The sequence below is a fragment of the Leptinotarsa decemlineata genome, unplaced genomic scaffold (genome assembly GCF_025532065.1).
Source record: "Leptinotarsa decemlineata unplaced genomic scaffold, Ldec_3_MD MMD2_tig00000090_RagTag_RagTag, whole genome shotgun sequence".
Taxonomy (NCBI): Eukaryota; Metazoa; Arthropoda; class Insecta; order Coleoptera; family Chrysomelidae; genus Leptinotarsa; species Leptinotarsa decemlineata.
In genome coordinates, this window is record NW_027412541.1 from 2,776,300 (window position 1) to 2,803,359 (window position 27,060).

The window sequence follows — 27,060 nt, forward strand, 5'->3', positions numbered from 1 at the left end:
TGGTGTTGATTTTCGATTCAAAATAGATTTTCCAAGCATTCACAATAGCTTTTTGAATTTATTTGTGTTTTTGTTTGTATTGGAGAAAAATATTATTATTAGAACATCATTTCCATCTTTCTTGCAAATATCATGAATAACAGAAGTTAACAAGTTAATTAAAAAGCAGAAACTAAATTATGACATGATATCTCAACGTTTTCTTCATTATTGAGTGAACCAATAATGCTTTCTTGAATATAATAAATTAAAGTTTTGCAGTCTGACATTGGTCTAATACCAATTTCCTCATTGATCTTTCATAAGAAAATCATCAATCAAATCTTCCAATGGTAGATATGTCAGATTTTTCAAAGAAATATTTTGCAACCCTTCATCTTATTCATCTAATATTTTCAAAAATGTATTCATGGTAAGAGTCAAAGGTCGGTACGTAGCTCCTGTGTATTTATTGATGTGCTCAACCTGTGTGAAATAAATTGAACAACCATTACAAAACATATCTGAAGTGGATACTGCAATTTATTTTTTTGAAGAATTCCAACTTCTCTTTTATTTCGTTTTGCATAAATTGAATGCATTTATGCTGATTTTATTTTCGTCAGACACCAATCAAGTTTTGTTAATAACAATAGCATCGGGACATTGAACAAGAACTGAAGTTTGTAATTGGTTAATTCTGTTTCTTATATATCTTGCTTCATTTCTGATTGATTCCGCCGTTACTTGATGAAAATCAATAGTACTGGATCAATCGTAAGGTGTAGTTTATATGAAATTATATATATAAATCCTTTATTTAGTCAAAGACTAATAAATTATACATATAAGTGAATAATAATTTTAAAGAAATCGATACAATCTAAAAATTATAGTATTTTTTTTTGTAACTTGTACAATGTCATTAAGCTGTAATATACTCATATTAAAAATAATTAATTACTAATTTACATCTCACCTCAAATATATTGTAAAATCTTATAAGTGAAATTAATAAATTAAACGTCGCGTCGTTCTATAGAACTGAAGTCAACAAAGTAAAATATTTACAATCTATATATATATATATATATGTATACATATAGATCCTTATTTAGTCATGAAACTAATAAAAACATTGTGAACAATATACAAATATACAATGATAAAATAGGTGACTCGCACACATGTGTATAAACTTACAAACAAATATAATATATAAAATGAACCACACAACATTTATATAAAAAAAAAAAAAAAAATGTTACTACAATATACTTCCATCCGTTAATAGGTGCTTCTTGAGTTTGATTTTAAATATACTCAGACTTTCAGAATTTTTTACATAAACCGGAATATTGTTGTACATGGTTACACCTTTAACAAAAATAGAGTTTTGGCTATATGTTCTGCTAACCAGAGGAACGCGAAGATTACCTCTACATCTAGTATCGTGCTGATGAACATCCTGATTGAGAACTAAGATATTCTGCAAGTATTCAGGTGCTATACCTCTTTTAATTTTATGAATGAATATTAAGGAGTGATATAATAGATAAGTCTTAACCGGTAACCAATGAAGAGTATCGAGCATAGAATTTATTGACGTGTCACGTGCACAACAAAGAATAATTCGCATAGCTCGATTTTGCAATTTTTGCAAACGGCTTAGCACATTTTGATTTACCAGATAAAGCACTGTTGCACAGTAGTTGAAATGAGGAAGAATAAGTGTATTATAAATTATAAGTTTACTCCACTGAGTGAGATGCGGAGAACATCTCCTCAAATAATAAATTTTCATGGCAATTGTTCTTATAACATTTTTTGCATGGTCATTAAAATACAGTTGACGATCAACCAAAACCCCTAAATATTTAAATGTCTCAACCATTTCTATCTGGACACCATCGATTGAAAGTTTTGGCTCTGTTTTCATTACTTCCCTATACATTTTATCTCTACTGATTAACATCCATTTTGTTTTGTTTGTATTTATTTTCAATAAGTTTCCACAGCAATAATTTTGAATGGCTTCTAAACTTTCGTTGATTGCATTGAAGCATGTTGAATGATTATTCCCAGTGTAATAAATAACAGCGTCGTCAGCAAAGAGGTGTATACAACATTCTTTCACCACCTCAACCATATCATTTATATAAACTAGAAACAATAAAGGACCCAGAACACTACCTTGAGGTACTCCTATATTATTATCGAGTGTGCCAGATGTAACATGGTTAAGTCTTAATTTTTGCTTCCGGTTATTCAAATAGTCTGCAATCCATTGTAATGCTGCATCTACAATTCCAACTGACTCCAATTTCTTCAATAATCTGGTTCTGTCAATAGTTTCGAAAGCCCTTTGCAAATCCAGAAAAACGGTCACTGTTATTTGATTTTTTTCTAAAGTGTTCTTCCAATCGTGGAGCACACATTGCAGAGCAGTTTCACAACTGTGTTTATTACGAAACCCTGACTGAACACATGTAAGGGCCTTATTACCTTCCAAGTGATCCACAATTTGATTGTAGACCGCTTTTTCTAGTACTTTTCCTATTATTGGTATCATATTTATTGATCTCAATTCACAAGCTTTATTCGTATTTGGGACTTTGGGAATTGGGATAATTGTTGCAATTTTCATTTCATCAGGCACTTTATGAGTTTCGAAAGAATAATTTATCATATTCAAAAGTGGTTTAGAGATGGTTGAGAAGCATTCTTTCAACAATTTTGTAGATATTTCATCTGTACTATTTTTATTTGTCATTGAAAATATTATTTCCTTGAGATTCACAATGGTAATCATCTTGAAATATCTCAATTTATGTGAAACAGGACTAACTATAAGAGGAATTTCGTCTTGAGGTATTTTAATTGAATCAGTGATATCGTTAATACTTTTGACATAGTATTCATTAAGACTATTTGACATTTTGATATTATCATTTTCAATAATAACATCATCGAATTCAATACTTGCATATGTGCTAGAAACACTATTCTTTGGTATATATTTCTTCAAAGTCTGCCACATTTTAGTAGGATTACCGATATTACTATTTATTTTATTTTCCAAACATTTTATTTTTTTCTTGTCTTATAACCTTCACAGCAGTGTTTCGTTTTTGTCGGTAGGTTTCCCAGTTCTCTGCTATACGATTATTGACATATATCCGATAGCTTTCATATCTCTCTGCAGTCGCATTTTTGACTATAATATTCCACCATTCTTGATAGTGAGGTAATATTTTTATCTGCCTCACAGGGGCAACTGTATCAACAGCTTCTAAAATTGTGGTAACCAAATACTTATATTTACGATTAATATCATAGGTTCTATAATCCCATTCTATACTCTCTAGTCTTTCATTGATTGCATGATAATCCAAAGTCCTACCTCTACTCTCGATTAATTTTACTTCATTTTTTGAAACAACTTCATCGAGATTTACTATTATATTTCTGTGGTTACCAATTCTAGGTAAATCCAGTACTTGTACATTGGTGTCACAATTTGACAACACTAAGTCAATTAAAGTACCCCCACTACTTGTTATGTTCGTATGCTCTTTAACTTTATTTTCAAAACCAATATCCTCTATCACAGCCATCAATCTCTGAGTGTACGTATTCGTACCATACCAATTAATATTGAAATCTCCAACAATAATAATCTTCATATTCTTGTCTGTTAAATTATCATCACACCATTTTTCGAAAAAGTCTAAAAATAATACACCACTGCTGTTTGGGGATCTATAAACTGAGACAACTAAGAAAGTAATTTTATGATACACAAATTCTACAGATATTAACCAGTAGGACTTTTCAAAACACGTTTTAGAAATAGTCAAGATTTGTAATTCATTTTTTATATAAATGAGGGCACCACCAGTGTGTCTACTACTACTGTCCACTCTATGAACTACATAACCACTTAAATCAATTTCACTATTGTATATATCAGTTGTGAAATGTGTTTCCGATAAACAGACTAATATAGGTTTTTTATCATCAACAAAATGCTTTATTTCATCAAAATGTGCTAGAAGACTTTGCGAATTCATGTAAAGAAGAAAACAGTCAATATCTTTCGTTATGCGTTGTATTCTACGGTTTTTTTGGCTCTCTCTAAAAAATTACTTTCAATTATATCCTTATCATCAGCGATCTTGCATACCTCATCTCTATTTGGATATTCACCTATCTCGATATGAACTAAGTTACTATGTTTTCTACCATTAACAATTATACTAGTTAATTTAGAAACTAACATATTTTTAGTAAGTACACGTCTACCATCGTTAATATCTACTAATATTGCTCTCGTCTTAATATAATTGTCTAACCTGGTAATGTACTTACCAAGTTTGTCATTAAATTTGTCAATAAAATAATTTAGATGTGATAATCTAAGAGGAACTGTAGTCAAAATCAAATTTGTATGGAGACATTGTTTCAAGTTATTATTTAACATTTTGAATGAAGGATAATTCTTATTGAGAAAATCATTGAAACCAGCTTGTATAATCACAAAATCGTTCATTGTGAATGATCGTGTCAACTGTATTATATCTTCAATAACATATTTTAAACTAGCACCTGGTTTGATTATAGTTTGTACAAAATAATTTTGTCTAAGTTCCTTACTCAACAAGTTTCCTACGTTCCTGCCTCCTTCATCACATAATATCAAAATCTTATTTCTCTCACTTTCGACTGCTTCTTCTTCTTTATTAGAAGAGAGTTGTTCAATTGCTTCTTCTACTTCTTTATTTGAAAAAAATTGTTCATTTTTCCTTTCTTCAAGAATCTTTGTATCCACTGCGTCTATCTGACTTTTTAGTTCAGTCAGTTCTCTGCTGTATCTTGTATTTTCCTGTTCTAAAATTTTAATTGACTCCACCATGCTTCTGCATATCTCCTCCATTCGTTTGAGCTCATCTGCTAACAATTTATTTTCATCAATCCTAATTTTCATATTATTTTCATAGGACTAATTTGTTTTTTTGATTTCAATAATTTTTTTGTTCAGTTTTTCTATGATACTACTCTGTTCCTTCAACATTTCCTGGTCTTTTTCATCTCTTTCCATTACTTCATCTTCAAAATCCCTTGTTCTTCTATTCAGCCGTTTGATAAATATGTTATTTTCTTCTATTGTTTGTTTCAATTGGTCAATTACCGCTTTAAGTTTTTCGACTTCTTCATTTGCATCATCTTCATTCTTCTGTAGTAGTAAGTCCCTTTCGAATATTTGTTTTTTCATTAAAGCAACTTCCTCAAGTGCCTTGTCATGCTCTACTTTATGGGAAATACCTTTTTTCTCGCATTTCATCGAACAGTATATCTTGCCACCACCCAGATCTTTACAGAATTTCTTTTTTTCTATACAGGCACGATGAAATACTTCGAAGCATACTATACAACACACGTTTTGCGATTCTTTGTTTTTGCAGCTTTTAAAGTAAACTTCCATTATTTGGAGCTGAAATTCAACTTGGTACGCCACTGGTCACTGGTTCTAGTATCAGTGTTTCGTTTTTGTAGCAGAAAAACGGTCCACTTTTTCGGGTGTAAGTTGTTTTCATTCACCGATATGCATATCAGTTATTATTTAATCTGTTGAAGATGTATCATTAATTACAATATTTATCAACTCACTTTCTTCGGCTCGAATTCTTGAGCAGATTCATATAAATTTTACTTTTGAAAGACACTTTAAACCATGGAAAATAGACAAATTACTAGAGAATACTTTCACTTGTTGTGGATATTATAGTCGGATGAAAACATAATATATTATAGATATATCTCGCATTGAGATATAAAACAGAAAATGAGTTTCAAATATTATGGTGATAATTCATCAACTCCTGCATCATCTTGTTGAAATGTAACTCAAAAATACAATTAGGTTTTTCAGAACTATTTCCAGGTGTCATTCAATTTATTTCACCGATCAATGACCTGGCATATGTTGAATTATTCGCAAGTATAAGTACTGAAACTCATTTCGAATATGTTAAAAAAATATATATGTTAAAATGTGTTTGCTGTCGCCTTTCTATGAACGACAACTCTCAAAAGTCGAAAGTTGTGCGAGCTAAGGACTAACGAGGTCTTACCTATTAACGTGTGTGGTCCGGCCTTGCGGTTCGAACCGCCGGTTCACACAGCATGAACTGATTCTCAGATCCTTTATATTCAATGGATAAAAGGTGCGATAGTACAACTTACTCAATTGCCAAAAAAAATGCAAAAAGTGAGAATTGATTTTGTGACGAAACTTCATTATTGCCAGAAAGTGAATGATGGAAATGTTAAACTCCGGAGAGAGTTTTGAATAATTTTAAAATCACGATAATTATCGTTTGCAGAATATAAAAATGGTTCAACGGAAGCCATTTTTTATGGAGGATCTCTTCGGAGTATTCTTACCTTCCACAATCTGAAAAATATGAAAATTATAATGGAGAACTGTATACAAGTGTAGAAAGGATAAACTTTTTAGTTCACCCCGATAAGACTGGAAAAACGTTCTCAAGAAGTTTATTCCACATAAACGCAGTTCTCCAGATGAAAGAGTTCTGGTACAGTGGAGAGGTGTACTGAGTTGAACCTCAAAATGATGAGCAGTCACAGTCCGTCGCCTATTTCTGATATTTACCGCACTTGGTAGAATAAAAGTATTTATAGAAGAGAGACAAATCTCCAACCTTTCTTCGATATTTCGTCACTTCACTGCAATTTGTTTTATCAAATTTCATTCCTTAATGAAATTCTTTATAGATATCGAGATACTGATGAATCTGTAGATTATGATATGGTGAGTTGCTAACTCATGTTGATCAGGGATCAGAATGAATATAACTGGAGTTCTATCTCAACACCAAACCGTATTTTCAATACCTCGACACGTGTTCCAATCACCAAGTGATCATTCAAGGGTAATTTTATTTTTTCTCTCGAAAATGATCACTTGGTGTTTGAAACACCAAGTGTTTCAAACACCACCAGTAATATTCATCACTACACCAAAGGTTCCAAACATCAGTGCATCACAGGGATTAGAATGGTTATTGATAATTGTGATTGCATGCGTTGATTTGTGTTATATTCCGAAAAGTTTTGTGTTAATTTTTGTTAATCTGAGATCTAAAAGTTTACAAAATTATCGATTAGAGTTCTATTATGAATTTCATGTGTTCGTGAATACGGTTGTTAAAAAATGATTGTGATTGTCGATGTGTTCGTGTGTAGCAGTCAAAAACATCGCCACATACCTAAACCTATAAATTGAAAAAAAAATGGAAAATAGGATGTCATTTAATAGTTCTTTTGGAATTGTTCATGAACATTTGAGCAATGAGGGGAATTAAAGAATTACCCTTTACAAAGTCATCTTTGTTGTTATATATTGTGTTATTGAATTCAAAATAATTTTGGTTCAGACATACTAACAATACTGAAAGGATATTAGGATAAATTAAAGGGATTGTATAATTTTCAAATGGCATTTCATCGATGAGCTTGTAAGAAACTCCTGGAGGAATGGTGAAACCAATTTGGAATTAGATGTAATCGGAATATTGAAAATATTTTTTTTCAATTCCTGCGAGTTTTCATAATTTGCACAGATGAATATCGGAAGGAAGCCAGCCCAGTATACTATACGATGTTATAAGAAAGCGTTTCAGTAGGGCTAGAACGCGAAATATCAAGATACTACTTATCAACTGTCAAACAAGAAGTAAGTAGCAACATCGACACAAAAGTCCAAAATTTTTCAGTGAAACCATCTCATTTATTCAACGCTGTGTATCTCTTAATAAGATTTACACCTCCATGGTTCTGATGACAGATATAGTTGATTAAAAGCCCATATTATGGGCAGTAATAACATTAGTTATCAAACACAGTTTTCGTAATGGCAAATAGTTATAAATTTATATTCCGTAAAGGTACTTAAAGTAATTGACTTTGAAATTGATCGCACACAAGTCCATTCCGTGATAGTACAAGGCACCAACGAGATATCGAAAATTACATACACTAGCTCGAATAATTTACACATTCTGATTGCCAGTCCAGTTATGTGGAATGGTGGAATTATGCTAGAAACATTTTAACTTCCGAGACCCATAACCTATCATTTGCTACTCGTACCTGGTTTACACAGAGCGATTTGATTGGAATCCGGAGATTTGATTGTAATTATATCGACTCGGGAGTTTACTCGAATCAGGTAGCTTTAATTACGCATTTCAAATCCGGACTGAACAGGAAAACCGTTTTCAGACCTAACAATTATAATAAATCCTGCATAGTTTTTTTTCTCTTCTGAAAACAGTCTTCTATTTAGGAAATTAATCATAGGTGAATTTGTGACAAATCGCAAATGGTATATATGCAGAAATTAATTTTGTACGCTGATCCGAAAATATAATTTCGTCCAACTATTAATTACTGTAAAAATACAAAAGCACAATTGGAAAATATAGCCATACAGGGAATTTGTTGATATATAATAATTCTCCAATGACATGAAACTGTGATCAATAACTTATAATTCAGCTCCTGTATTGTTTATATAATTCAACTTAACGAGTATTGGAGTAATAGAAGTGGCTCAACTACTAATCTCGAAATAATTTCACTAAAGCTGTGAATATTTATTAATGATCAATAATTATTGAGTCAGAATTGACTGTAATTCATATTCGCGCCTGAGTATTGAAAATGTTCGTACTCATTTTGTTAGTATTTTAAAAATATCATTTTTTCCAGACTTCCCCATAACCTAGCTTATAAAGCCAATGTGCTAACCGTTTATTGTTAACATCAGGATCATAATTGCATATATTTATGGTTATGTCCAGGTAGTTAAGTTTCGAGTTGTTTTCTTCCTCTATGCTGAAAATCAGTATTTGCTTTATTTCGTTAATTTCCTTTGTTATTCGACAGCTATGAAAAAGAAGAAGACAAAAACCTAAACGGGGTGTATAGCATACAATGCTCGGACTGCAAAAAATTATATATAGGTCAAACCAAGAAAAAACTAATCCAAAGGTACGACGAGCACAAAAAGGCATACATAAACCCAATAATTTCCCCTCACCAGACAACATAAAATTCACAAAACAAGTCAATAAGGGAAACCGTATGGACATCTGGGAAAACTTAAACATTCATAAATTTAATAGTCATAATTCACTTATCGAGGAACAAATACGAATCAGAACACAAAAGACCTCTAACATTCAATATATTACACAAAACAATACACACTCCTAGAAACAGTAAACCTAGAGAAGAGCCAACACAGGCAATAGTAGCCTTCCATACGTAAAAGATGTAACTTCAAAATTGATTAATGTTCCAAAGAAAACAAATCTCAGAATTGCTCATAAGAATGTTACAACAACAATCCAATTTTTTTCAAAACTAAAAACACATGTTAATACTGAATAAAATTATAATATCGTTTATAAAATATCTTTCAAAGATTGTGATAAAGTGTATATTGGACAGACACGAAGACTTCTAAAAGGTCGAATTACCTCTCATAAAAGTGACTGCAGAAGAAATGTTTTATCATGTACATTATTAGAACATGTAAATTCATTATACCACCAAATGAACTATACTAATGCTAGTATTTCATAAATTAAACAAAATTCCTACAAACGTTCTTTTGAGAAATGATACATATAAATAAAGAATTAAAATCCATGAACTCACTCAAACTGACTCAAATAATCTCATTCAAATTTATACTTATTTATTTAAATTAGATAATGATATATTTTTACAATCATCATTTCAGTTGTCCTGAAGAAGGTAATAAACATTTCCGAAAGCTTGAGAAACTAGCAAAGAGTTTTCATCCTTGACCATATATATATATATATGCTCCTCCTGTTACGTAACTGGCTGTCACATAACAAAAGCTTCGTCGAGGGTCAAAGAATGTCTTGCAGCTTGCAGGTCTGTTTCCGAAATGGGGTCTACTGTGCTTAGATATAACCTATCGTCTGCTTCACAAAGATTATTGTTGCGATCCTACTCTTACGTGGACATCCGGTCCACCCCGGCCTCCAACCGGCGTGAATGGGAGTACTATTTATATCTGACGATGCCCAATAGGCTGAAACAGCTGTCTACCGGTGGCTCTTAAATTGAAATCAATATCGGAATGATCACAGAGTACTTAACTATTTATTTTTTGATTTTCATAGAATTATTTTCCATCAGCTTGACTGCATTAACCTTCCACATTTCATATCATTTCTAGAAACATGTGGATTCGTTTTCAGATGGCATTTCAGGTTAGCTTCCCAAATTTCTGCCACTGCAGTTGTCGGTTGATTGGTCAAACCACCAACACTGACATAAAAAACTTGGCAAGTTGACTTGGGTGTCACACCAATAGGTGGTTCCACTTATGTTTCGCTTGCGTTTACGCAGCTATTTTTATCAAGTACTTTCTTGGTTTTTCTCATTTTGTATTCAATCGAGGACCGCCTGCTCGGTACTGACGATGCCCAATAGGCTGAAACAGCTGTCTACCAGTGGCTCTTAAATTGAAATCAATATGGGAATATATATATATATATATATATATATATATATATATATATATATATATATATATATATATATATGACTAACAGCGAGTACAGGGACATTTTGTACATTTGAGAAAATATTTATACCAAAGTGTATATAGGTTTTTTTTGTGATATATGAGTTCACTTAACAGATGCTATTCACAAAATGGATATACTCATATCCGCCTTTTTTATATATCAATTTTTGTATAAACCGTATAATACCAGGACTTCCTTTCAAATTGTCTATGAAAAATAGATAACGATATAAAATGTAGATGGACTGTTGCATTGTTGGGAATTACTGATACTTTTTGAAATGAAAAGTAACATCAATGATTCAATATTTCTACTTAGTTACTTATTTTGATGTGTTTTAATGTTTGTCAAATGGACTTGGGAAAAAATTAATAATTTTCAATAATTCCCTGAATTCATATTTGTGATCAATTTCTTCAATGCACTATTAGAAATACGGAGAAAATTGAAAAATCTTCCTTTAGTTAATCAAAAACAGAGGTCAAGTACGAGGAACGAACACTAGACACTTCGTACCACCTATACGAAATCCTTGCTTCAATTTATATTCCGTGTTTCTCTTCGTTGTTTTCGGTTTTACTCTAATTACATCTTGAGTTCTACATCGGATCAAATTTCATTTCATACACGACTAGAGACATGATTTCCCTACTAGACAAAATGGTTAAGACTTTTGCGGCCGAGGTTTTCAGTATCACTACTTCTAATCGGGTTTGAAGGCCTACGTTTTTTGAAGACTCTTCCTGCCCTTCCGCTGGCGCGAATGGGTAGCTTCTTCAGAGACTCATACATCTTGATTTTGACTTCGATGACTAGGTATTCCGACTGCGTAGAGCATATTCATATGGATTCAAGTAGTTTGGGTTGCTATTTACTATACCTGGATTCAGTGAATTTTCATCAACATTCGTTTTATCTGGCGTCACGATGTTTACTATGCTTGAACTTCTTAGAAGGTGTTTCCATATTCAGTTGAGGATCACATCTTCCTCTTTTCTGTTGAAATTATCTGTGTGTTAGTGGGATCTCTATTGCCTCCCGTACCAGTTGGCTTTGGTATTCCTGGTTGGGGGTAATTAGTTTCGAGTTTTCAAATAGAATCCTGTGGTTACCCCCACTGAGTGCGTGTTCCGCCACAGCCAACTTGCCATGCTCCATGCTCGTTCAGCCTTGTACCCAATATATAGTGGTACCGATATATACCTTCCCACAAGTGCACGGTATGGGATATACTCCTGCTGCTGATAGTGGGTCTCTTTTGTTTTTAGGCGACTTGAGGTTCAGTTATATCTTCTTGGTGAGTTTGAAAACCGTTTTGTTGTTGTGTTTCATCAAGAGTTTTCCAATTCTGTCTGTGAATCTAGGGATATATGGTAGATTTGGAAAATATTTGAAAATGACTTCAAAAAATCCTCGAACAGCCGTTGTTTAAAATCTTTTTTATAAATATATCTGTCTCCACCTTCTACTAGTACAGATATTTCGGAACTGATCCTCATTCATTGGAATCATCGATTTGAATTCTCCATCTGATAAACTCTCTTGGTCCTGGTAATCCCATTGGGGCATGTTCTGTACATTCCTAAGTTCTTGTATTTTTTCATTCTACATGATCGAAAATTAAACTGCATCCCAGAAAGAATTAGTCTCAGTAAAAAACTGTTCTCATCCAAGTGATGTTTGCAAGACCTAGCATTATCTCTGATATTAATGGTTTTCAAAACACAAACATTGACTGGGCACTTCAGAGTCAACCGATTCAGATTGAGTTTTGAGAAACGTCCAATCATCTTCCAAAGCAGTTATCTCTTTCAATACTGCTTTATTACGATTCAGGCAGAGCCTTGTGAAATTCTCAATGGGAATATCTGATAGTTCTGATTCTTCTTTTGTTGATTAGCAATCTCCTGTTCTTCTTCATTATTAACTCCATCTAATTTTGCCATTCGTTCTATATGGAAAATATTGTTGCATATGAAACATTGTCTTTGATTTTGAATAAAATACATCAAAGAGGTATGAAATATCAAATGAACAGGCAACAGATTCAAACTTGAGAAAAATCTTTAATTTACCATGTATACAATGTCTGTACTCACGTAGTACATATATGTACTAATGTACTAATGATATGTCATCATGACAATATGAGGTCTCATATGACTGTTAACTCTTGCAAACAGCCGTTTCACGAGATAGGCTGCTCGCGGCTCACAGCCATTGAGATCAAATGTCTGCAACTCAAATCAGGCAGTGTTTCAAAACTTTTTTGTAAAGGCTGTAAAATGGGTATGCAACAAATATCAGCCACCTTAGAAACCCTCCAGGCTTTGAGGGAGATTGAAGAACTAAAACTTTCCCAATTCAGCAAACCGACCACTGCTCAACACAATGAGAACTTCTCAATGAATGAAATAATAGCTGAAGTAGCTGAAAGAGAAATCCGCATAAAGAATGTCATGATATTTGGGCTACCAGAATCTGAAGAAAATGGAAATGAGAATGAAAAAATACACTAAAAATCATGAAAACAATAAAACAAAATGTCACTGAAAATAATTTTAGACTATATCGAATCGGGTGTCTCACAGAAGGGTCTCGGAGACACATACTGATAAAGATAATATTCAATACACAGGAAGAAGCCAATCAAATTATTCGAAACACGAAAATATTAAAGCAACAGGCCAGTTTCAATGACATTGTTGTACCAACTGATAAAACGTCCCTTCAAATGAAGCAGTATAAAGATCAGAAAAACCAACTAACTGAGCGTACGAAAAGTGGCGAAACTAACCTAAGGATAAAATATGTGAATGGAGAACCCAAAATAACAAAATACCCTTAGATTTGTCAAACAGAGAAGCTTGTCAAATCTACTCTGTTATTATCAAAATGTTCGTGGACTAAACAACAAAACCCAGGAATTCTTTACCTCAGTCGTTGCCTCTGAATACTTTTGGGAGTGCGGAGTGACTGCTCGACTGCAGAAATCGATCTTTCATCATATCGTGACAATTTCGCTAGCTTTGACTTGGTTTGCTGTAAGATAATACTTAAACATAATCTTTTCTATACTTTTGTAACTTACATCCCACCCAATTCAAAATCTATTGGAAACACTAGAGACACTTGAATGCATCTATGAAAATAATATATTGGTGATGGACGATTTCAATCAACCAAACTTTGTAAATCGAGCGGATATAATGTATATTAACAACATTAACTTCATTAACTAACAGCAAAAAATGAGCTTTTACGAAATAAAACAGTTCAATTATATAGTGAACACATCTGAGCGTTTATTAGACTTAGTATTTTCCAATATGGAATACCGTATCACCCGTGATCAGCTACCAATGATTTTTGATGATAATCTCCGGATATCACCGGAATTTCCACAAACATCAGTAATACAATATAATGTTGAATCGGTCAGTTACAATTTAAAAAAAGTTAATTTTCCCCTCATATACTATCATCTTCTCGATATGAATTGGAACTTCTTGGAAACCTATTCTGATGTCAATGAAGCTGTGTCCAAATTCCACAAAATGACTTGATCCATTCTTGACGTATACGTACTAAAAACTCAAAATTTTGTTAGAAAATACCCACCTTGGTTTAGGAAAGAGACTATAAAAGAAATAAAAGTAAAGAATAGAATTTTCAAAAAACTAAAAAAAATCTAACTCAAATGAATTAAGAGAACAATTTGTGGCACTGAGAAAATCTATTGAAACTAATGTTAAAAATCCTACAGACAATATATAGACAAATCCGAGAAAGCTATCAAATCTGATCCCATCTCTCAGAGTTCTGATCATTTATTCAAAGTGAAAAAGGGACATCTAGGATTAATGGAATACTTTATGTGGATGACGTAGAATGTAAGAACCTCTCAAGTAATCTAAATGGATTTGCAGATCACTTTAGCAGTGTTTATACTATCCCAATTGATAATAACACTATGGATGATGATACACTACCCTCGAACACACCAGCAATATTACTTGAGAAATTAAATGAAGACGAAGGTCAGACTGCCCTGAAAAAACTTTAATGTAAACATACCCGTGGCCATAATAACATCAATAGCTTTTTTGTAAAAGATTATTCTTATGTGTTTGCAAAACCTCTCCAAACAAAATATAACAGATAATTAAACACATGTACATTTCCCGATGTTCGGAAAACCTCAAAAATATGCCCAATTTTCAAATCTGGAGCTATCAATCAAATAAGAAACTATCGTCCCATCACATTATTATCGAACTTTGCAAAGGCTTTTAAAATCTCAATCTGTAATAGGGTATTTCCGAATGTAAAAATAAAATATCACTTGAGCAACACGGCTTCATATTTAAGAGATCAACCATCACCAATTTGATGTCCTTCACACAAATTATTAGCAGTGCTATACATAATCAGTCGATACCATATATACAGATTTTTGAAAGGCCTTTGACAAATTGGACCATAAAATACTGATATCTAAATTACATATTCTTGGCTTTGATACTGACCTACTGAACTTCTTTCAATCATACCTTAGTAATCGGTCGGTAATATGTTGACTACCATGGTCATAAATCACAATTTCTCATTTCTACCAGTGAGGCACCCCAGGGGAACAATTTAGCCCCTTTTCTCTTTTAATTATTTGTGAATGACATTGCCGATAATATAACAAGTAGCATTCTTTTATTTGCTGATGATTTGAAAGTATTTAGAGTCATTGAATCTCAAAGTGACTATACTCCAAAATGATATTGACCGTCTAGCATTTTGTGGTGAAATAAAAAAATTTCTCCTAAATATACAGAAATGCCATTACACTACCTATACTTTGAAAAGCAAACCAGTGGAATACACTTACTTCATAAATCACTTTTTTTGGATCGGTGTGATATAACAAAAATCTTGGTATTAACTTTGACTCCAAATTGAGCTTCTCATCACACATTATCAAAACTGCATCAGCATCGAAAAAAATGCTTGGCATGATTTTCAGAAACTGCAAAGATTTTAAAAATAAAGATAGTCTCATTGCTTTCTTTATCTCATATGTAAGAAAACGTTTAGAATATGGCGCGCTGATTTGGTTTTCTATTTACTTAAATCATATTTATATACTCGAATCAATTCAACGGAAATTCATGAAGTATATTATATATAGATGGAATTTATCGAGAACATGGTTCAGATAATAACTTATTATTGAACAGATTTTCGCCATTATCTTTGATGAATCGGAGAGCTTACCACTCTCGCGTATTTATCTATAAACTCACAAACTACCTGACCGATTGTCCAGAGTTATTGAGTTATTGTCTCAACTAAACTTCAACATACCTCGTTTGAACAGTAGTTCACCTTGTTTTTATTTACCTACTCCAAGAACGAACATACTATTGTAATCTCTAATTCATTCGATGTGCAAAATGTTCAATCAGATATGCGAAAAAAATGACCTATTCTCAACACCCATTGGGGTGTTTAAAAAGAAAATAAAACATATCCTTTCTACTTTGTGATGTTTTTGAAGCAAATGTGAAATAAATTATATCCCCCTCCATTGGTACATGTTATTCATTCCTTCATGTCATTATGTTTCTTTCGATTCAATTTTTTTTAATATCATTATTCTCTACAATGCTCTGGTTTACATATTCTTCCAGCAAGTTCTGTTAGAGTAGAGATCCCTCCTCTCTTCTGGCTGGGATGGTGGTTCGATAGTGCAAGCAGATACAGTGTACCCGAGATCAACAAGGACATGAAACTGAAGAGTTCCATGATGTAAAAAAGGAAGAAGTCTCAGATAGTTGCCAGTGTTTACCAAATATCCCTAGGCTCACAGGCATAGGTCAAAAACTCTTAAAACAGTTTTCGAACCCACCAAGAAATTACAACAAATCATCAGGTCGTCAAAAGACAAAAGAGACCCACTGTCAGCTGCAGGGGTATATCGCACTTTCCACTTGTGGAAAGGTATACATTGGTAACACCAAAAGATCCATGGAACCAAGGCTGAAAAAGCATGAAAAGAACTGCAGACTAGGCTGAACGGACAAGTCGGCTGTGGCGCAAGAGGCACTCAGTGAGGTAAATCACAGAAATCAGTTGTAAAAGCGAAACTCTCTGCCCCCAACTAGGGAGACCATAACCAACTGGTACGGGAAGCAATAGAGATCCACAAACACACGGATAATTTCAACAGAAAAAGAGAAGCTGTGAACCTCAAACAAATATGGAATCCCATTGTAAGAAAGTGGCAAATATCATGACGTCAGGGAGAACGGCAGGTAGAACGAATGTTAATGAAAATTCACTGAATACAGATTTAGTAATTAGCAATCCAAACTACCTGAATCCACATAAAAACGCTTTACGCAGTCGGAATACCCAGTCATCGGAGACCAATTCAAGACGAAACTGGCCACTCGCGCCAGCAAAACGTCAGGAAAAAAATCGACTAAAAGTAGTGATACTGTTTCCCCACTAGCATTCCGAAATAATATTATCAATTTCATGATTTGTGTTATAATTATTACAGTATAAATAAGAATTTTATGTATCGATTATAAAATGACTCATGTCAAAATGTGTTCCTATTGGATGAAATTACCCAATCAAATTTTGAATATTACTGAAGTTTTTTCCCAACACCAAATCGTTATTTTTAACACCTCGACATGTGTTTCGATCACCAAGTGATCATCTTCAAAGAGGGAGATTAAAACAGTTTTAATCTTCCTCTTTGAAGATGGCCACTTGGTGATCGAAACACGTGTCGAGGTGTTAAAAATAACGATTTGGTGTTGGGAAAAAACTCCAGTAATATTCATTACTACACCAAAGGTTCTAAACAGTGCATCATAAGTGCAATCAAATTTTGATCAACTGTCTGTCCTTTCATCGGTTTATGCTCGAATATGCCATTTTGTAGTAGGAGAAACCCTAGTCAGACCAACCGCTTGGTGGCAACGCTAATTGGCCTAATGAAATGAATCTCAACTTGACCCTATTTGTAGGTTGACTACTGTTCGAGCGATCGGCCCACGATTCAGGACCGGACATAATCAATCCGATGTTATTTACTCGTTCTCCAAAATTTTAACAAGTAAATTTTTGCGGTGGTCTGAGGATTTTTATGAAAATTTCAGATTATTATATGGGACTCCAAACACAGAAAGTCCCGGAAATTGAATTATTATTCAGAAAAAATTCAGTAGCTGAAAATGTCTAGCAGTTAAAACGTTCAATAAAGACATTTTACATAGCTGCATAGTTTGAAGAGCCAAGTGCTTGGGAGACAGCCAATTATAATACAGGATTAGAAATATGCTTCTTGAATTGCACCGATACACATATGGCATTCCATTTAAAAGTTACTCCAATTCGGGCGCATTATTATCTCACCGTAAAGTTATACACGAAATATAAATGAGGAATTGCAACTTTCCTATCATGAGCCAAACCAACTCTGGAGAGGTGTTATGTTTTTTCATTGGTAGTAGTTATCGAAAGGCTGCAAGAACGAAAAACAAAGGCCACTATCCAATTCACTGTATTGTCTTTGTCCCACTCATCATCTATTTCAATTTGTGATATAAATTTGAATTTGTACATTCAAGAAAAAGTTGTTTCCAAGACTACACACCCCCTGCTCCTTATGGATCTCCAGGTGCGAGCATGCGGAATGACCAGATTATTGTGAATTCTGAACTGTGTTGATTTTATTACATATTTAACGTTTAGTATAAAAAGTCGGTCAGTAAACAGAAGTATGTTCGGTTTGGTTTGTTTTTCTGATGAGTCCTACGGGATATATCCACTTAAGAATATTCTGCAACTGAGTGAGGTTGCTAAAACATGCACAGTAAAGCATAAAGGTTGCAAATATGAAGCAAAATTGATTGCTGTGAATGGTAAGTGTAGTGTTGAGTTTCTATTTTGAAATATTGAAAATAATAAATGTCAGTAAAATCTGAATTTGGATAATTTCAATGATGTAGTGAGATTGTAATGGAATGCTCATTCTTGTATATTTTCAGCAAAAATAGATGAATTGAAACTAATTCAGGAAGAGGAAATTAAAAAAATAGAGATACCTGCAGAAACATCCAATGCCGAAAACAGTTTCATGGATTTTTCAATTGGCATCGATTATGTTGATATTAACAGATCATCGAATTCATTTATCAACAATTTTGATAACTCTGTCTTCAATGAAAATTGTGAACAGAACTGTGGAGATTATGAACCACAAAATGATGAATGTGAACAAGAGAAAACGGATGCTGGTCAGTCTGCAGATATATCAGGTATGAAGATATGTTTCGTTGACTGTTGGTATCAATTGTATATTCATTTTTCCAGGCCCCTGTGATAAAAAAGAATATGAGGCTGAAGGTTACTGGGATCATGAAAAAAGACATGATTTGGAAGTTTCAGGTAAGGTTTCTCTAAAATATCCGTACAGGATCATAGTAAGCATGAAAAAATAATTCTTTTCAATAAAATATACAACCAAGAGGCTCACAGGATGAATGCTTATTGAGAGCCAGATTATATAATATCAGATTCAAAGGTGTAGAAGTTATTAGGTGTGTATTTTTATAAATTCATCAGACAAAACCATAAAAGTTCTAGATTCCATTAAGGACATTCAACAACATCTGAATGTTCCGTCGTCTGTTTTATCTGTTTTTGAGCAGAATCGAAAGAAGTGAATCAGTATTTCAGCTCTTCGAAATTTAAGAATCATGGATAATGTTTTTGAGGATTAGAGTGAAAAAGATAACATTAGGGGCCATTTTCCTTATAGGAAAATATCACATTTTATCCATTTTTGATATCTTCATGTAAAAATGTCTGATAAATGTATGGAAAAAAGTCAAAGGTTCTTGTCTATGACTAAAACAACAAGAAACTCACATGAAACCATGAAACATTTTTTCAAACTGTTAATTAATAAGGTTTCACATCATCATACAAGTCAAAATTAAAAATTCATGCAATGCTCCGTAAAATACTGATTTGACCAAGATATATTATAGGTATCTTTTGTCCATCTATGCAAATAATAAGTCAATATTTAGCTATTATATATTGAGAATTCCAGATGAAAACTGTCATAAATAATTTCTTATGAAATCTAGCTAATTGATAGCCTCTTGTCTGATCGTATCTATGGAAATCTTTTGACATTTTTCAATTTCAGATTTTGAAGAATTTCACAGTGTCAAACACGAATTCCAATATTCAACGAAAGTCATTTTTTGTGGAGGAAAAAATCAGTTTTTTATCGATCTTTTTTTTGGGTAATGGTTACCTTCCACAATCTGAAAAAATATAAAAATTATAATGGAGAACTTTATACAAGTGTAGAAGGGCAAACTTTTTAGTTTACCCCGATAAGTTACTGCGTAAAAATCAAAGTATTTTTCACAAAGAAAAATCTTCTATTTATCAGTAACTTGTCGTATTTCACAATTTTGCCTATCAAAAAAAATATTAAGAAATTATACTTATCTTTATCAAGAAAAAATATTAAGAAATTATACTTATCTTTATAAGTATATCTTCTTAATATTTTTTTTGATAGGCAAAATTGTGAAATACGACAAGTTACTGATAAATAGAAGATTTTTCTTTGTGAAAAATACTTTGATTTTTACGCAGTAACTTATCGGGGTAAACTAAAAAGTTTGCCCTTCTACACTTGTATAAAGTTCTCCATTATAATTTTTATATTTTTTCAGATTGTGGAAGGTAACCATTACCCAAAAGAAAGGTCGATAAAAAACGAATTCCAAGTTCAATAATTCAATTGTTGTTCTCGTTTACAGGGTTGCCAGATCGCTTTAAAAACCTTCTGGGACCGGAAAAAAATGAAATCATGAAAAATACAAAAAAGTATTTTAGAAATATCCTAGTAGATCAAACCGGTGATACCCTTGAAAACTCAGGGAATTTGACATTGTGAAATGTAGGATAATAAATTTCTCAGTTGCAGACAAGATATCACAGACATTCTAAACAAGTACATACCCCAATTACACTTAACGGACACGTATCTTAAAACGTTTTCCATTCTACTATCACCCAATGAATTTCCCTTTTTTTTTTCAATATGAATTTTCACAAAATTAAACAAAAATTTTTGACGTAGTCGAGTTTCTCTTCTCCCCACACTATCCCACAAAGTGGAAAATTTGAGACAAATATCTGTCAGAAAACAACTACTTCCCCCTAGGGACATTGAATTACATCTGACACATATTTGCCTCAAATTTTCCACTTTGTGGCATAGTGTGGAGAGACGGGGAACTCGATTCCGTCAAAAATTTTCACTTCATTCAGTTAAAACTCTTCGGCACACTTCTCGAACTTAGTACGAATCATGCATTAATTCTTCCCAGAGTCTGTTCTACCGAGGAGTGCTTCTTGTTGTCGAGTTTTGGGTGTTATCGTTCATTGGGTGGGCCAGGATAACTCTGATGTTGTCCGACCTATCTTTGCACTGATGAGTGGGGAAAAAACGCGAAACAGGTCGTGTCTGCAGGTGGTTATTCCCAGCCAATGGAACATAATATTCAATTCTTGATTGTAACTAGCACTTGCAATTGTGTCCTCATGGAGGAACATTGCACAAATTGATGTCAGATATAATTCAATGTCTCTAGGGGGAAGTAGTTATTTTCTGATAGATATTTGCCTCAAATTTTCCACTTTGTGGGATAGTATGGGGAGAAGGGAAACTCGACTACGTCAAAATCTTTCGTTTCATTTAGTTGAAACTATCCTGCACACTTTTCCAACTTAGTTCGAACTACAAATTTTTATATTTATAATAACGCTTTCGATAAAAAAATAGTTTCTGAGTGAGTTTTCAATTGTGCATGTTCTGATTCTAGTTGTGTTCTTGTAGAGGAAAAAGAAGACAAAATGTTTATGAATGAGTCTGATATAAAAATATCGTACCTAGTAACAAAGAAAAATACTTACTTGGTGGGGCCTAAAAATGCACTGGAGTGTTTTCACGGAAAAAACATTCATTAAACCACGAAAAAATGATATTAGAGAGGGAAATTACAAACTTTTCGTACCTAGCCATCATAACATTAGATAATTGTCGTCTTTTGCAGACAGTTAGGATTTCTTTTTCTATTTCCAACCATTTAGTGCCAGCCTATAAAAAATGGTTCAACCTAAAAAGTTGGAATACATTAGTCGAATGATTGAGATTTTCACCTCAGATAATTTTGAAAAAACTTGTTGAGGTGGTGATGAATGGATTCGTTGATAAATAATAGTCTGTAATGAAGTTGAACTTCGTCATTATCTTATTTAAGATATATGAAAGCTAGTTCTTTTTTTCCTGAAAGAACTGGAATAAATGTAACATCAATTTCCTCCTTAGGGTGAATATAGGAAAGGTTTCGTCCAAGAAAAACCACATGTGTGCTCAATAATTTCTCATTTCTACAGTATTTTTGACATAATCTTATGAAATAATAGTTTCTTTATTTCGTGATTGTCGAATAGTAATCAATTTTAAGAAAATTGACGAATGGTGAAGTTTCTGTAACAAATTGTTTTTGTATATAGACTCTAGGAATTACATTATTTCTGCTCCAATTATAATTTTTTATTTTAGAATTCGAAGACAATTCAGAAGATGACCCAAATTATGAAATATCCGATAGCGATTGTTCCGAAATTGTTAATATTGAAAAAACTGACGCATCTACAAGTCAGTCAAATACTGAACTCCTATGTTACACTAGAGATTTCCATGCCAGCTCAAATGACACTGAAAAGGAGAATGAAAATATTTCGAACAATTACTCATCACCGATTGAAACGTGCTTATCTGCTTCTCTCACGGAACCAGGTTCTTGTGATGATAAAAACATGGTAGTTATGGAATCTCGAGGAAGGAAGGGCGATAAGAAAGCAAATTTTTGTGTTTATTGTAAAAAAAACAACAGAAAATAGCTCGACATTTGGAAAAAAAACATAAAGACGAAAAAGAAGTAAAAAAATTCATGTTATTACCAAAAGGTGTTCCTGAAAGAAAAAAAATCATCGGTGAAATTCGTAAGCGGGGAAACTTTGTTTTCAACACTGACAAAAACTACAACGATGGAGAATTAATCGTGTCACGACGTCCAAAAAATGCTGAAAATAAAAGTGCTAAAGATTATAGGGCATGCGCAAATTGTAGAGGTTTTTTTTCAAAACTGACATTGAGAGTTCATTTCAAATCTTGTACAGGAATAAATAGCCAACACCATAGGATGGCCACTTTACTGAGCAGAAAAGTCGCTGGTAGAATTCACCCGAAAGCTTCCAAAGTTGTTAAAAATTATTTATTTCCTCCACTGCGTGATGATGATGTATCAAGGGCTATCAGATATGATGAACTCATAATTATTTATGCGAACAAAATGGTTCAGAAGTATCGAGAATCAAGACATTTTCAGATGATTCGTCAGAGGTTACGATTACTTGGCAAATTCTTAATCACGATAAAAGAGACGAGTAATGAGATAATGGATCTCACGTCTATTTATGATCCGAAATATGTGGATGATGTACTCAAAGCTATTAACCTGTCTGCTAAATATACCGAAAGTGAGAATAGTTATCAAGCACCGTCAGTAGCCTTTAGTTTGGGTACATTATTGAAACAAATTGGGAACATATTGATTACTCAGAGCATAAAGGATCATAATGATTCAACTAAGAAGAATGCTGAAGACTTCTTGACAGTATTCTCCCAGGAGGTGAATATAAACGTTAATAGAACCGTTGCAGAAACTCAACTGAAGATGCAGCGAAGGAAAAATATAATTCTGCCATCCATGGAAGATATCAGAAAGTTGCGTGATTATTTGACCACTGAAAGGAATTTCGCAATGGATGCTGTCAAAAAGATAATCTCTCCAGCAACCTGGTTGAAACTGGCAGAACTTACACTAACATCCATCCAATTATTCAACAGGCGTAGAGCGGGCGAAGTTGAGAGGATAACAATTCAAGATTTTGGAACACATCAAACAATTGAAGAAAGTAATTCTGATTTATTTGATTCGCTATCAAACATATCCAAGCAAATAGCTAGAAAATATATAAGATTTACAATAAGAGGGAAGTTAAATCGTACGGTTCCAGTACTTTTGGACACAAATTTGTTGGAATGTGTGGAATTAGTGATGAAACATAGAACTGAAATTGGAGTTTCGAACTATAATCCTTACATTTTTGGATTACCAGGAGGTGATAAAAAACAATACCCTCATCTTCAAGCTTGCCATTTAATGCGCAAATTTTCCGAATGTTGTGGGGCTGAACATCCAGAAAGACTACGAGGAACTCATTTACGGAAACACATTGCCACTACCTGCGTTATGTTAAATTTAGAAGCTCAAGATATCTCTGACCTGTCCAACTTTATGGGACACTCAGAGAATATACATAAAGGAATTTATAGGCAGCCGATTGTTAGCAGAGAAATTTTAGGTATTTCAAAACTATTGGAGGCAGCTCAGGGAACTCAGGGAATTGAAGCAGCAGATGATAGTGATGACAATAATTCCAGTGATGAAGAAGAATTTAGAGAGGAGTATGAATATGAAAAGCCCGCAAAGTGCAGTTCCAGTACAACGCCTCGAGGTCCATCTGATTATTTGACTAGCACCAAAAAGAAAATAAGTGAGTTTGTTGATCTCATTTGCCTTGAATATTTGTTATGCCCGATTTCTTCTTCTCGATGGTTGTTCTGCTCAGGCCTTTCATCTAATTCCCACCTTCATTTTGAATTTTTTTATCAGGAAATCGTATCAGTTGGACCCTTTATCCGGGCACTCCGACCTTTACGAAGGACTTGTTATTGTAAATACCCCACAGATCACCCCCCAACAACCGCCTGCATTCATACGGCTGCCTTTTTGCCGACTGGATGTGCTGAGAGCAAATGCATAACGCCTCAGGCACCTAGCGGCAAGACCCGTCAGTATTATCAATAATCATCATTTGGAATATTTTAATTCGATTTTTAGGTTTTGATATGTTTTTCAATGAAGGTACTTTGGCGGCAGGTTGTACTAATTAGAAGTGCGTGGTTATGATGTTTTTGAATAGCTGACTATTTTTAGGAAAATAAACGGTTGAATTGATATACATTCCACGTAACGAAAATTTCCCTTTAATTTTTTTTTAAGTCTCTATTAGTCAGTAAGAATTTTAATTTCCCAGACAACGTTTCATGGGCCTGTCCCATTCTGTTTTGAAGTATTTTATACAAAAAGTTTCTGACAGAAAAACTTATTGAAACTTGTTTTTGAATTACTAAAAGCTCAACACGAATGAGTTCTAGATAGTTGACTGATCTTGTGATTGGAGAACTATGAAAATATACAGCCGGCTTAGAAAATATTGTCTACTGAATATCTCAGTTAATGTATGAGATAGGCTTCTGAAATGTGGAGCATCGATATAATGACATAAGAATTGAAGCATATTGACCTACGTTTTATTTGAATATTACTGAAGTTTTATCCCAACACCAAACTGTTATTTTTAACACCTCGACACGTGTTTCAATCACCAAGTGATCATCTTCAAGAGGAAGATTAAGCTTAGTTTAATATTTCTCTTGAAGATGATCACTTGGTGATTGAAACAAGTGTCGAAGTGTTACGCGTTGAAAATAACGGTTTGGTGTTGGGATAGAACTCCAGTAATATTTATTGATACTCCAAAGGATACTCAAACAGTGCATCACAAGTACGTGTTATTTATTACTCCACATTATTTTAAATATTATTTTACTCAAAGCAATGAATCTGTTTCTTGTTATTTGAAGAGTGATAATTGGATTTTTTTATATTCCATTTCAAAAAATTACTTTTCATTATATCATTAGGATGATTCTGCTGAATAGTACAGGCAAGAAAGAGTAGTATGTTCCTATTTCAGTTTTGGACTTACAGAGTATCGATTTTTTTTCCAATTCTTCCAATCTTCATTTTTGACGGCTTTAAATTAATTATAACAGTAGTAGCAACTGTTATTAAGTGACGTACCTTTTCCGTGGCCAACTATTGAATTTTTAGTGTTTATTTTGCTTTCATGGCTGTGAAAATCAATGATTATTGTTTCTTATTGAAGCAAAAGAGAATTGAAACTTTCATTTTTTACCACTTTTATTTGTAACCAACTAAAGTTTCAATTCTCTTTTTCTTAATTATGATTTTCTACCATGTTTGACGTTACTTCCGGTCAATATGCTTGAATTCCAGCTCTTATATCATTTAATCGACGCTACAAATTTCACAAGCCTATCTCATACATTACCTGAGATATTCGGTAGACAATTACTTCCGTATCTTCCGTAGCCATCCATTTGGAAAGAAATGAAATTCAGATCTTGGAAGCCCTTCAAAGGTGTGATTTATTGGAAAAACTAGTTATTTCTCCATGTTCCAATCCGAAGTAATTTTCATAAAAATTAAATCACCTTGTGTATCTGAAAATTCAGTAACGAGTGATATAATTATATTTTTATCATTTCAGCTACAGAGAGATATGGATTCACAAAAAAAGTAAGGTGGACGGAAGAGGAAAAGGAAGCAATTTTCCGGATATTTAGCGAAAACTTACAAAAGGAGGTGTTACCGTCACTGAAAACTATCCAGTTGGTTATCAAAGAAACGCCAGCCCTTCAGAAACGAACTTCCCCACAAATTAAAACTTGGATCCACAACCAACTGAAAAAAAAAACAAAAAAAAAATTATCTTTTTCAAACTGATAATTTTCTGCAGGCTCACCTGATACTTTCTGATAATCTGTTTCAATAGAATTGTAATTTGTTTTGAAAGAATTAAAGTTTCATTTTATTTTTTGCAAGAGTTTTTTAATGAAAGTTTGGTGAAAAAAATACTATTTCAAATATTTGGAATGTTCCCCCAAGAATTCCGGGACATGCAACAACAAATGATTGTAACAATAAAACAAATAAGTATATAATGAATGGAATAAAATCGAATTTCAAGTTTTTGTGAGAGTTCTTCCTTTTCAGTCTAACAATTGAATATATAAAGAAAAAGTCCTTATTTTATTTATTTATTCGATTCCAACTAGACAACCACATATGGACACGTGCTATTTTCAAATTAAGTAATAAAAAATTATGAGAAATATTTTTATTTTCACCATCTACACCATTCAGTATATAATTGGAACCTCCTGGGAACTTTGAAAATTATTTATTTCTAAAGCAAATGGAACTTCAAACGTTCAAGCCAGTCTCTATATACCTACACAGTAGGTTTGATGGACTGACGCCTATCAGAAAACAACTACTCCCCTGGCTAATACCACGAAGGGCGTTGGATTATATCAGAC

General features: G+C 33.1%; 3 protein-coding genes across 3 annotated transcripts in view; 2 read left to right on the forward strand and 1 right to left on the reverse strand.

Moving 5' to 3' along the window:
* Nucleotides 1-27,060, reverse strand: part of Sp8 (Sp-like zinc finger transcription factor) — a 306,521-nt gene that overhangs the window by 170,834 nt on the left and 108,627 nt on the right. The window lies entirely within an intron of this gene.
* Nucleotides 17,479-22,648, forward strand: LOC141481183 (uncharacterized). Its single transcript, XM_074172330.1, has 3 exons — nt 17,479-18,967; nt 19,023-19,097; nt 22,306-22,648. Exons 1-3 carry the CDS (start codon nt 18,787-18,789, stop codon nt 22,644-22,646), a joined length of 597 nt encoding a protein of 198 aa, XP_074028431.1. The 5' UTR covers nt 17,479-18,786; the 3' UTR covers nt 22,647-22,648.
* LOC111516178 (uncharacterized) lies at nt 22,648-26,557 on the forward strand. The gene is made up of 2 exons (XM_074172329.1): nt 22,648-24,365; nt 26,229-26,557. The coding sequence occupies exons 1-2, from the start codon at nt 22,697-22,699 to the stop codon at nt 26,462-26,464; spliced, it is 1,905 nt and encodes a 634-aa protein (XP_074028430.1). The 5' UTR covers nt 22,648-22,696; the 3' UTR covers nt 26,465-26,557.